The 13,675-nt window shown below is 39.5% G+C and overlaps 1 protein-coding gene across 4 annotated transcripts in view; it reads left to right on the forward strand.

Annotated features, from left to right (window-relative positions):
* LOC128895454 (potassium voltage-gated channel protein Shab) overlaps positions 1-13,675 on the forward strand; it is a 61,745-nt gene that overhangs the window by 40,817 nt on the left and 7,253 nt on the right. The window contains exons 5-10 of one of the 4 annotated variants that reach the window (XR_008461806.1): positions 1,153-1,236; positions 5,696-5,956; positions 6,459-6,494; positions 9,493-9,723; positions 9,971-10,233; positions 11,085-11,224. Coding sequence is in view for 3 of the 4 variants with exons in the window: in XM_054158052.1 (XP_054014027.1) it covers positions 1,153-1,236; positions 5,696-5,956; positions 6,459-6,494; positions 9,493-9,723; positions 11,085-11,295; positions 12,814-13,188 (1,198 nt within the window). In the remaining variant the exon portion in view is untranslated. Of the gene's footprint in view, positions 1-1,152; positions 1,237-5,695; positions 5,957-6,458; positions 6,495-9,492; positions 9,724-9,970; positions 10,234-11,084; positions 11,296-12,813; positions 13,189-13,675 lie in introns of those variants that run through there. The other 3 variants (XM_054158052.1, XM_054158054.1, XM_054158055.1) reach the window with 3 other exon arrangements.

The raw sequence follows: 13,675 nt of genomic DNA on the forward strand, positions 1-13,675 counted from the left end.
CACACACACACACACACACACACACACACACACACACACACACACACCAGGGGTCAGAAACTAAAATGGTTCAAAAAGTGGTTTTTGCATCGGTGAATACATCATTTTCAGTTTCATTTTTTTACGTGGAGGAACATCACAGCACCAGGACAAAAATCTACTGCCTGAATAGGTTTGGAATAGTTTTTGGGGAGGGGTGGCAATATTCAATACTGTTAATGTGTATATACTGTCTGACTAGGTTTTGAGGTAGTTTCTGGCAGCAATATTGAATACTGTTAATGTACATACTGTCTGAGTAGGTTCGGTCTAGTTTTTGGTAGCGGCTCACAATCTTGAATACTGTTAATATAAAAAAACTGATGTTCTCCCACGGAAAAAAAGAGTTAAATATGATGTATTCGCCGAGATCGGTGCCTAGAACCACTTTTTGGACTATTTCAGTTTTTGACTCATGTGGGCCAAGGTGTTAAAGGTCAATCTGGCGACCATTGCAATCCCCAGATCGAGTTCTACCTATGACAAAAGAATCATCCCGATCTGTGGACGGTCCATTTTCTTAAATCCAACCCTTCGTTTCCTTCCACAATCAAAGTCACATAAAACTGACAAAAGTATCCCAGTCAAGCCGTTCTAACAAGCATCTAACATCGTTCAAAGTGTCACTTCACAGAGCCTGTACCTCTGTCGCCAATTATTCCAAGAGCTGTCCTAACGCCAGCTACCGAGAATCGGCACGAATTTTCCGGACAGCCCGACACATGTTCGCTAGCTCGCGAGGCGGTCGAATCATTTCGCGTCGTGGCATTCATTATAAATCATCGTTGTCCGCGACCGTGGAAAATTCTAATCGGAGCGTAAGTGACCGCGTTTTAAAAAGTTTACCCGCCTATTAATAACCGAAACCGACGCGTACGAAGTTTGTTTCCGCGGTTACAGTTTGCCCGCGAAGTTATATTTATCGCGGATGGAGATCGAAAGTAAAACGAAAGAAGAAGAAAAAAAAAAAAAGAAACCAAAGGAACAGATATAGCCACCGAAACGACCGTGTTTTGTTCGAACGACAGAACGAAATGATCCGATCGCTTCCGACCCCGATGAGCCCGTGTGTTATGTAAAGTAAAATCGGAAATTGTGTGTGTGACATTGTAGGATGAAGAGAAAAAAGACAGCAGAAAATTCGAGAAAAATGATGAAATACCTAGCGAATTCGAGTGTTGCTTTTGTACTACGAAGGTATTTACGATCACTAACGTTCTTCCTTAGGCGGCACTACATACACCAATGGGCTGTCTAGGGAGTTGATATCGGAAATGGGACAAACCTCTACGTTTATTTAATTTTCATATATCACTCTTTTCGTTCAATTCCATTTCTTTCTTTCTCGTCGATTTTTCCTTCGATCGTATGTACGTATATACGTTTAAACAAAAAAAGAAAAAAAAAAAAAGAATGAAATTTTTTCCATCTTATCTCGCCTGGATACACCGTTCGAGATCGCGAGGGGATTCCGTCTCTCGTTCGTCCTCGTGGCTTACGTTTTGTCTGTCCGTCGTTGTTTACGTTCTACATGCCAATGCACGGTGTTCGTATATAGTCCACTGGGTGTATGCACTGCCTCCACCTCACCCACGACCCACCCACCCCCAAAGACCCTCGTTCACCTCTTCAAACACCGCCACCGCCTCCCCTCCCCTCCCCTACTCACCCCTCCCCTCCTGCCCCTGAACAAAGCACAAGTTTTCCATTGACACGATACCAGTTCATTCAAAGCTTTAGACGCAACGTAGCTCGTCCATTAATTTCGTTTGCGTGTATACTCGCAGTATCGTAGGTCAAAGCGCAGGCATCGTTTGTTGACGGCAATTCGCGTTAGAAGCGAGAATACGATGCTTTTCAGCTTTGGGCAAACCTTTTCACTTAACACTTTACCGACCGTTAGCGCTTTGGACGTGTAATTACATTAGATATAGTATAAACTGGACTTTTGCATTTAATTGACAAAAAAAAAAATGAAAAGCGTCTTTGAAACGATGCTAATAGATGAAATAAACATTGTGTGTGATACTAACGTTAGGAAAATAACAAAAATTAACAGATACCGGCGACACTTTGAAGCTTGATTATTCGTGTTTCAATTTTCACGTGGTTATAAAAGTAACGATTTCTTAACATTTTAATCGATTCCAATAGGAGCTACAGCCATTCGTGTACTGAATATTTGTCCTGAATATTTAAGCCGTGCTCTTTAAGAATGTACTTAGAAACATTAATTCCTAGCATAAACAAAAAGGAAAAACAATAGTCTTTAACATGAAAATCATAGTACACGAGAATGTATGTACTATATACAGACATATTTCTTATTTTTGTTTTGTTTTAATAAAATTCCATACGGACAGATTCTCTTTCAGATAATTCGAAAATTTAGTATATAAAAATGAAAACACTGTAATACGAGAAAAGTATTTCAAATAAAGGAAATAGCTTCGTATTCGCCGTGAGGAACTAATCGTGATAAAAATTTGGAATTTTCAGAACTCGTTCCTGTCACTACAAGTAGTAACTCTGCCAAATTTCAAATCGTTTCGTCAATTTTTAACCTAGCTGTACAAAAAAAAAAAAAAAAAAAAAAAACACAGAAGTAACCGACTGGAAAAAATTGCATGCATTGGTTTGGGGCACGTGTTGATATTAAAATTAACCAGCCAGATTTCGCGGGAATTTTTTTCTATGTATTTTCAAGATATCCGGGGGGCGATAGATTCAAACAATCGTTGAACTAAGGACCACCCTAATAATCATACACGTTACACCGTTTAGAGGATGATACACGCTTTCATTTGAGTTTCGATTCTTTTTCTGTACATGTGAAAACATGAATTTGCGTAAATATCCGCAGTTTAGCGAACGCCCTCTGTTTCCACGATCTTTGTATACATAATCGCCGTAAAATGATTTTTTTCTTTTATTAAATATGAACGCGATCTGTAGCACGAACGTAACCAACGAGCAAATAATATCAAGATTAAACAGCACGAAAGATGAACAGCTTTCAGTTTATTACTGTTTTTTTTAAATAAAATATCGCAGTTGAAATTATAAAGTGAACGAGGTAGCTTAACGCTAAAACTACTGTACTTTTTGAAAATAGATCGAACATATCGCGTACTCGGTTCCCTGATCCAACAATTGTCAAATCGTTGGCAAATCGTTATTGATACAGTCAAGTTTCCATAAAAGCACTGAAACTATCCCCACCACGGGGGGGGGGGGGCAAAGGGGGGCCATGGAGTTCGATCGCCGAGCAGTGTAAACATAATCTGCGATCGGATTCCTCGGTGCGACAATTTAATATAACGGTGAAACTTTTTTATTATTAACTTTTTTGTTCTAAAACTTTGACCATCGTGTTCCTGACAATTTTTCTGATTTAAATGAGACCAAACACGACGTAACTCGCAACATATTTACTTGTAACAACTTATTATCTGTCATATGTAGAAACACTAACTAAAAAACAAATGCATGGTAAATATCGTCCGAATTATATCGTGTTTGGTCTCATTTTAATCAGAAAAATGTCAGGAATATGATGATAAAAATGTTACAACTACATTGAATCACCGACATACCCTGGTGTTTTCGCTCCGTCTTCCTTTATTCGCTGTCCTTTTCTCTACGTTCGAAGCTCGTCGGCAAATATCGGAGAATATACGAAGTCTACCGATAAATGCATTAGTTCACGGATCGTCGTGCGGGGCTTGGCGCGAAAGGGTTAAAAAGATGAAAGTCCAATTTCTTAGTAGTTCTAGCGTTAACGATCAAAATCGCTTTTTAACGATAAAAATTGGTTGTTCATCGTTCGAACGAAACATTGCCCTCTGAATAAGATCTCGTATCGTGCAATGGATCTTCACGACGCAACGCTTACTTTCATTTACTCCATCCTGTCAGCATGCGTTCTTTAGAAACAGAAAGACTCGAATAACAAAAGCACGTGACAATGCACACAGGTTTTTGCGATGATCATGTTATGTACGAATAGCGTAACCTCTGCATCTCCGTTAGGCAATTTACTGGCTAAAAGCTTGGGAACGATTTAACAAAACTATTAGCGAACGTTGTTTTCCTTAAGTTTTCTCGCACCTAATTACAGGCCCGCGTATCGCGCGTAACCGTATCCTCGTCTAACCTACTTAATACGGTCGCGCGAATACGTTCTGGAACACATCAGGCGAGTATTAACGATACGAACGTAGAAAGGCCACGTCGATTAGATTCGATTACTTAGAAAGCACACAACGATTTATTTCTTTTCTACTTTTTCCCCTTACTCTCTTAGACCGTAGCACACGAAGGAAACCGTTCTCTCGACTCGACGAACGAGCGCGGATTTCCCCCATCTCGGGGGAAAGTTAAATTCACTGTCGAAATTGTTTGGTTTTAGCCCTCCAGTGCGTGGAAAGTTTTGTCCACGGAATTATTAAAAGTGCCCTCGGCGCACAGAAAGTCTTTCTACGAATTATTAAACGCAAAACACTTTTTACAAAATTAAGAACACTTTTAATAAAATTATAATGGTAACGGCAATATGGAAAAGTTGATTAGCAGCGGGAATTATACGTTGGATAGTAAATGTACGTGTTCTCGGGATGGAAAAAGTCGTGTAACGATTAATATTTGCTTTTAACGAAAAAATATAATCGTATAACGTTCTGAAACGTCCAAAAGGAAACGTATTTGTTTCCTTCGCACCTGTTCAAACCCCACGACCATAATTCGTTATGCGGGAACTACAGGTGGCTGACATGTATGATTTATCGTTTCTTACGATGAAGCAGCACGAACGTGAAATATATTTGCTGAGACGTAACGGGATTAAATAAATTACACCTGTGCCACGAGGAGGGAGTTGAATCAATTGTTTTTTGTGCGATAAAACATAGATTTACTTACTCGATACAAAAAATAATTAGAAAGAAATAATTAAGGAATAGGATAAATTAGAATAAATTGTGACGGACTTTACACGACACTGGGGAAGTAGACCAACACTTCGTACACTACGCGAAAACTGTTTGACCTCGTCCAAATATAATTAACAATACCATAAAATTTCATACTTGATTTAGTAGTCGAAATGTATTGTACTTTTATTTGACACGCGCTTGGCGATAGGTTGAATTTCTTGTCGCGCTTATAAGAATTTGTAGAATATTTTTCTTGTTACGTAGATATACACAGGGTGTCACAGAATTCGTGTAAGAACCGAAAATAGGTTCTGAACAACAATTTCCTCCGAAATGTTAGCGGGGGCTTCGTTTTTGAATTATTAACGAAAAACCACTTTCGCGCGCTGTGATTGGTCCGTGGTTTTTCGTGAATAATTCAAAAACGATGGACATTTCTGCAAAGGAAATTCTCCTTCAGAATTGTCTCAGCTACCCCTCATTTCCGTTTCTTACACTAATTCCGGGACATCCTGTACAACCTCCAACAACTAATCGATCTCAGTCATAATCAATGAATCGCGATATCGATTTATCGTGTGTTCCTACCCGATTCCGTCGGGAAAAATGCTCTCGTTCGTCGAAGAATACGTAGGGTGTCGATCCCGTGTCGAAGACGACGCTTCGAGGGGGCGGATCGTCTTCGGCAAACCGAGACTTTTCACGTTGGGTCGTGTTTCTAGGAGTACAAAGACTTCAGAGACGCGGAAAATATAATGCCGCTGGCGACCAGCGACTTTCGTAACCCCATCTGCCAGGAAATGAGATCGCTAAGATCGGGGATGTCGTTGGAGCAACCGATCCAGTCGATGTTCACCGAGACGAAGACGTCTCCTGTCCAAGCGTTGGAGAACATCGGTTACGGGAGGCCGTACAACGAGCAAGGAAGCGTGGACAGCTCCGACACGTATGCCAGCTGTCAGACGCATCCGTCACAATCGCAGGTACTCCACGGAATCGATGGACACGCGAATCTAGATTAACCGCTGGCCGATTAGCTTCCCGGAATATGCTGGACGTAGAACCGTCGACGTTCTTCTCGTTCCTTCATTATCGTCTTGTTCGCGACGAAAGGACGGTACGCGGCATTTTTATTTCTACTCGAAGAGAAACATTTTCGAACGAGAAAAGCGTAGAAAATTAAATATTATTATTTTATCTTATTCCAATCGCGTATTTTAAGAAAATGTTTCTCTACACATCGAGAAATGTTGAATACCGTTCTATCGTTCTTTATCATCCGCAATGCGATGTGACTAAATTTATTTGCATAATTCTGCAATATGTATGATTTTCACTTGTTCGAGAGTAATCGTCCCTATTCGTGCGTCGAGTTACGTTTTTCTGTGCTATACTTTCGTTTCCGTTCTAGCGGCACTGTCGTAGTTGATTTCCGTAGTTGATGTTCCAAAAACGAATGGCGAGAACGAATACTAATTATTATAGGTTTCTTCTGCTGGCCATACGGCGGATAACAATAAGGTACAATATCTGTATTTAATTAAAAGTCGTAAAAATGATCGTCCAAACGAAATCGGACGTTTTCTATTCCGATACGTACATACGTCAACGCACGTTGAGTAGATAGACGAATATCGGGTTATTCGGATGTTAGCCATTTAGAAAGAAACATGCATCCCACTTAATAGTAAGTATACATAGTAGCGTGATTGGTCGGTGTTTTTAGTTAATAATTCTACAAGAATTACAAAATTGTTGTAGGTCCTTGAAAAGGGTGGTTCGGGGGGTGATTTGAAACAACTTTTTCCTTAGCGAAAATGTTGTACCGAGGCTTCGTTAAAGGGTTAGTCGCAGTCAGGAAAATGGAAACGGACAGTTTCTTGCGTGTGTACTTTTTAAAGTATTAAATAATCATTTTTATTAATGAAATGTAAATATATTACAAAGTATGTCTTGAAGAACTATAAAAGAATTTTTGTTTTAAAGAAAAGGTTAATTCATTTCGTCGTAACAGGCGATGGCGTGGGTGGCCAGTTGGTTTGCGGTGAGCAAGATTTCTTCAAACTGGTGCACCTGAAAACAAAACTAAAGGTAGATTTAGAAAATATATTAGACTAACGGGTCCCTGATCGAAGGATTTTTTATTTTCTTGTATACTTTCCTTTTTATCCTGTATTGAATCGCTTAATTTTAGTGAAAAAATTGAAAATCAACTTCAAATGTACGCCATCTTGTTTTAAATGAATTCTTTCCAAAATCCTTCGTTCAGAGACTCGCTAGACTAATATATTTTCGAAATCTACCTTTGTTGTTGTTTTCAGGTAAACCAGTGTAGAGAAATCTTGCTCACCGCAAACCTATGTTTTTAAATCATCGTCTACGTCATCGGCTCTTATAACGATATCAATTAAACGTTTATAAAAATAAAAAATGTTTTTTAGTTCTTTAAAATATGCTTTATAATATACTTAATCGTTACTTCTGCAAATTATTATTTAATAACTAAACATAAATTAATCACAAAGAAATGTTGTTTTTCCTCTTCCTGACTGCGACTAACCCCGTAAGGAGAAATTAATAGAAAAGCCCCGACCAATCAGAGCGCGAGTATGCCGGTGGAGCGCCCGCAGTAGCGTAGACTACGCGCTAGGCACCGCGTTCTGATTGGTCGGGGCTTTTCTATTAACACTATACCGATCGGTAGCCGATTAATCGGCTTCTTGTACCCAACGCTCACCGACCCGGTAGTCGATTAATCGACTTTTTGTCCCCAACGCTCACGACCGGTAACTGCTATGGTAACTAGCAAGTATTTGTTACTTTGAATTGAGATACAAGTTGCTTTGCTCTGTAAGCTTTCGTATTTTTATACAATTCCCGGTGCCAGGGAAGATATGCTGTCGAGCGGCCGGTGAGAAGGGCATAGGATCTTGAACCGCTACCAGTCGGTAAACTGTTAATATCTCCTTAACGAAGCCGCGTCAACATTTTCCCTAAGGAAAAAGTTGTTTCAAATCACCACCCCAAACCGCCCTTTTCAAGGATGTCCAACATTTTTGGAACACCCTGTATATCTTTTCGATATATTTCAGCGTTTGCCAATATTTTACTTCTCCTTTGCGCTTTCTGTCTCTCATGCAATCACTCCGACATATTTTCAAAGCGAACGAAATAAACATCGACACACGCACGCGCCTGGAACAACGTCGAAGAACGTTATCCAAGAGCGAATCCGCTTTCTACAAATATACTCGTGTCGTTTATAGCACGATAAACGTCGCGGAGGAAGGTCTTCGAAAATGGACGCAAAAAGTAATCGAATTTAGAGCCTGCTTAGAAAGGAACAGAGATTGAATCTTATTTTCCTTTTTTTTTTCTCGTGTATCTTAATCCTTGAGCTGCGAGACGTTGTAATCAATCGCTGGTAATAAATCAAATAGTAAAGGGAAAGTAACGTTGATCAATGGGAAAATGTGTGTCTGTATATAAAAATTTAGTGATTCGGTCACAGTGGCGCTTGGATTGGCAATGAATCGCTTCGATTTTCCATTCGGACCACGTGATCGCTCGTCAAATTTCACACATTTTCCATGCTCGACATTATTTTCTATCCCCGCTAGTTCTCGAAATTTTGGAGTTTTACTTTGGTAAACGCTCCTAACGATTTTCAAGATTAACACTTTCGCTGCGGACGAAAATAAGTAGCCTTTCGCTGGGACCTGCGATTATGATATTTTTTTTATAATGACAAAATTTCTTACAAATGTTCTAATATGATTATTTTGAAAAACATATATTTATGGTAACTTATTTTATATACAGGGTGTCCCAGCCTTACCGATACAGTACTCAAGATTTTTCCTTGAAAATTAGCAAACTTTGAAGCGTTATAGCTTGAAAACTAATAAAAATCGGGTAAATGCATTAAAGCATAATGAATTCGTCTTGAAAAGCACTATCGCATGGTTTAAAAAAAAATATATATAGTTCCATTTAAACACCGAAACTTGACCATCATATCTCGTTAAATAACAAAGTTAACAAAAATTCCTTCTCGCTGAAACATGAGGCCCACTTTACCATGCAATTTCCATATTTGAAATTTTTCATTCAACCGATAGTTTTGGAGTTAGAGCGCTGTATCACTAAGGCTGGGACACCCTGTATAATATGATTGCCGAAGAAAAAAAATGAAAACTGAAAAATAATAAAACCAACCATATATCTTCGGTTGGACGCACATGTGCGTCATCCGCAGCGAAAGTGTTAATATTCCCTGAAATTATAAATATTTCCCGCGTCGTAGCAATAAATATCATTCCACGTTTTCGACCCGTTTTTAAACGCGCAATCACTCCGTCGAATTTCGGAATTACTTGGACTGTATAAATACTCGTCTGGCGGCTAAAGGTTAAACAAGCTGATCCGATTGAATCGTTACCGGGTGATAGGGCGCCCCGGCTACCGAGGCATAGCGTCGCGACGATCAACGTCGTGATTCGATTGCGATAATTCGCAGGGCGACCTCACCGAGGAGCCGGACACTAATAATCTCTACGTGAACCCCCTGGAGGCTGCCGAGAAGTGCGGAAACAGGGTAAAGAAATCCGTTTCCGGCGAGGTCGGTCACAACGTTAGCGACGCGTCGCCCAGCGTCGAGTCGCTGAAGGACGTCAGACCGTCGAACGAGGGTAGCAAAGTTATCCTGAACGACACGGTGCCCAAGCACAGGAAAATTCGTATCCAGCAGGTGAGCTTTTCTCGGGAGGATACTTTGGGTAAATTTCAACGATTTATCGATAGGTAACCGATCGATATTCTTTATTAACGAAATAGCATCGTACGGCGACCAAACGCGTCGAAAGAAACGCGAACTCAGGCTTCCAGAACGTTCAGAAATTGGTCTCTCAGCTCTCTGACGAGCCAATGAACAATCGGACGCCCCGTTCCGATTTCCACTCAGCTCTGACGGCGAAACAAATCACTGCTTTTTTCAGTTTCACGAACCGTCGGGATCGCAAACGGAGCACAGTTGAGCAAATACGCACGAGGCCGATCGTACGTTACCGAATACGGTCCCGGTGCTTGCCAGAAGGGGGTTGCACACACACGAATCTTGCACGCAACCGTGACCAAAGAAACGAACGAAAACACAGAGGTGCACGTTTTGCCCCGACCAGGGGCGTCCTTTCTATCGATTAAACGGGGCACAGTTGCAGCGTAACCGACTTGACGTGCACGGGTCGAAGAACGATTTCCGGTATCGTTGATTTTTTCCCCACACGAACACTAACGCTTCGATAATGCCTCCACGTTCATCGACACTGACCCCGCTTATTTGCATCCCGATCGCGTGCATAACCCACTCGAACGGGCCAGGCGATCGAATTGCTCCGAAATAGAATCTTCTTTTCGACTTAAGAGTTTGCCCTAATTTTTCGTTCGACAGTTTCGAGACAAATTTCATCATTTCTTTTTCATGGGCAAAATACTTGACCTAAACTTTTGAAACTTGCTATATATTTATTCGTACATGTACATACAAGACTTTGCTAAGTTTACAATTGTTTTGGTCAATTTCTTTCGGAATTACGGTGCGATGCTCATGTCAAGGGGGATGAGTATAGAACGTTAAGAGGATCCTCTTTTATTTTTACCAGTCTCGTGGCAATTTCCATGATTTTTTTATGGTTAATGTGTATATTATTTGTTCGACACTTTCAAGACAAACTTCACGATTTTTTTTTTTTTTATGGGCAAAGTACTTGACCTAAACTTTTGAAACTTGCTATATATTTATTCGTACATGTACATACAAGACTTTGCTAAGTTTACAATTGTTTTGGTCAATTTCTTTCGGAATTACGGTGCGATGCTCATGTCAAGGGGGATGAGTTTAGAACGTTGAGAGGGTCCTCTTTTATTTTTACCAGTCTCGTGGCAATTTCCATGATTTTTCTTTTATGGTTAACGTGTATATTAAAATGTAATATGTTACCCTATAACGGCGATGTGTATATAATCCGTTTGCGCGTGTGTGTGTGTGTGTTAAAAAGTACTATTGTTTGTTGTAACGTTGCGTGATTGGTTATACAACGTGGGTGATTGCAGAGCGTGAGACTACGCACGCAATTTATCAGCGACCAGGAGTGCCTGGGGGGTCGTGGTGTCACAAAAGAGGACACCACGGAGAACAATAATTACTACAGTGGACTCCGCGGGGGCAGACCATTCGCGACGACCAATAGCAGCCTAGCGTCGGCCACCAGAATTCTCAATCATCATCTGTTTGGGTCCAGTTGTGGGCCCAGGCACTATACAGGTACGCAACAGAACCATCGACAACGATGAAAACAGCGCACATCCTTTACCCTTTTGAAAATCACTTGTATTGGGTTGTCCAGAAAGTTCGTGGCAATTTTTTACACTTTATTTACCGGGTGCCTATTTTTAAGCTTTTTAATCGCAGTATTTAGCTATTCGAATTTATTCACTGTGTTGATGGTTGTCTACTTACCATGTTCAGTGTTTGGAAACAGACTTGGCTTTCAATGTACCCGGTAACAGTATGGAGGAATTATTGTCAGCCTAGATTGGTGTATGATACTGTAGCAAATTCATTTTTGAATTAAAGTCTGTTTCTAAATAGCCCGGTAGATAAAGTGTTAAGAAAAATTCAAAGGCAAATTTGAATATATACATGGTGTCCCAGCCTAAGTGATACAGAGCTCTAACTCCAAAATTATCGGTCAAATGCAAAATTTCAAATATGGAAATTGCATGGTAAATTGAGGATCATGTTTCAGCGAGAAGGTATTTTTGTTAATTTTGTTATTTAACGAGATATGATGGTCAAGTTTCGTTTTTTCAAATCGAACTATATATTTTTCTTTTATACCGTTGCAATTTTATCATGCAATTTCCATATTTGAAATTTTGCATTCGGCCGATAGTTTTGGAGCTAGAGGTCTGTATCACTTAGGCTGGGACACCCTGTATACCAGAGATGGGCAAAACCTCAAGCTTCGAAAATGTGTTCCTCTCTTTGGAGAATGTTCAAAAGAAGAAACGAGACTAACGTATCGTCAAACTTCAGATTTATTCGAAGCATAGGGTTTCGCCTATCACTGCTGTACAGGGTTTGAATAATAATCAATTACAATTTTTTAATTAAATAATCGATTTAAACAAATGTAATTCGATCAAGTTAATTAATAAATATTTTGAATAAATGTATTTAAAAATGATTTAATTAAAATTAAACTAACATAAGCAGAGTTAATCGAAAGTCGTTTAATTGACGATTGATATGAGCGAATTTAATCGAAGATATTTTATTTACGATTGATATGAGCAAATTTAATCGAAGATATTTAATTGACGATTAATTTAAGCAGAACTAATTCAAAGCCATTTAATTGACGATTGATTTAAGCAGAATTCATTCAAAGGCATTTAATTGACGATTGCTTTGAGCAGAATTAATTCAAGCTATTTAATTGACGATTTGTTTATATCTTTAATGTTAAAAGATATTTATATAAAATTTAACTAATTGTATAAGTAATACATATAAGGTTCTTAGATGCTAATCATGAATTAATTCTGCTTAAAGTAATCGTCAATTAAATATCTTCGATTAAATTTCCTCATATCAATTGTCAATTAAACGACTTTCGATTAATTCTGCTTAATTCAATTTTAATTAAATAATTTTTAATTACATTGTTTGTAATTAATTGTCAATTAAAGACGGAAATTAATTTTAAAAGTAATTAATTTTACTCGCAACCATGGTGCTGTACATGCATACATATACATGACCGAAGGGAAATTTCAGGAACGAGCACGGAGAGCAAGCTTTCCCTGTCCGCCGATTCCATAGACAGCGAGGGTGTGCCTTTCATAGACAGACACCGTGTCTCGAAGTCGATACTGAAGAAATCGGAGAGCAGCAATAATTATTACAGCAACGCGGGCGATTCGGACACGGAGAAGCTGATCACCGACAACGCATCCACGATAAGCATGTGCGATAACGAGACGAGCACGTGCAGCATGAAGCAGCCGGTTTCGCCGTTGCTCTCTAGACAGGTCCTCGAGTCGATCTTCCGTACGAACAATAACGTCGAGAGGGAGGACGAGGTGGATCAGACCGAGGAAAAGAACAGCCTATCCAAGATGAGCAGGTCGATATTCGACAACGTGCTCGAAGGTGACTGGTTTCTCTTTCTTCCTTCTTTCTTTGCTCTTCGTTTTAGGGAAAACAAAGGAGAAATTTAGCGAATGTAAGTCGTGTAGAAATTATTTCTAGGCTTTTACATTTAACCTTTTGCACTTGAAGCCTTTTTTTCTGGTATCTAGATGGAGATGGAGATGTTTCTTAGCATTCTATTACCATGAATTCTAAGCCATCTAGATTTGAGAATAAGGTCACCTTCACCTCACCGACAATCATTTTATTGACACTTCGAGCTCCAAAGAAATTAAACCTAAACAAATTTACAGACTTCGCGCACACGCAAGAGTTGGAGAGATCGAAAATCTAACTAACTAATAACAGCTACGGCTCCTTGATGTTGTCCCTGCTAATCTAAATCTAATTTCACTTATCACTTTACACTACACTTTTGCACCTTACACTTTTCCATTTTTCACTTTTCCACTTTCCGCTTTTCCACTGTACACTTTTGCACCTTACA

This window comes from Hylaeus anthracinus, unplaced genomic scaffold (assembly GCF_026225885.1).
Source record: "Hylaeus anthracinus isolate JK02 unplaced genomic scaffold, UHH_iyHylAnth1.0_haploid 5, whole genome shotgun sequence".
Lineage (NCBI taxonomy): Eukaryota > Metazoa > Arthropoda > Insecta > Hymenoptera > Colletidae > Hylaeus > Hylaeus anthracinus.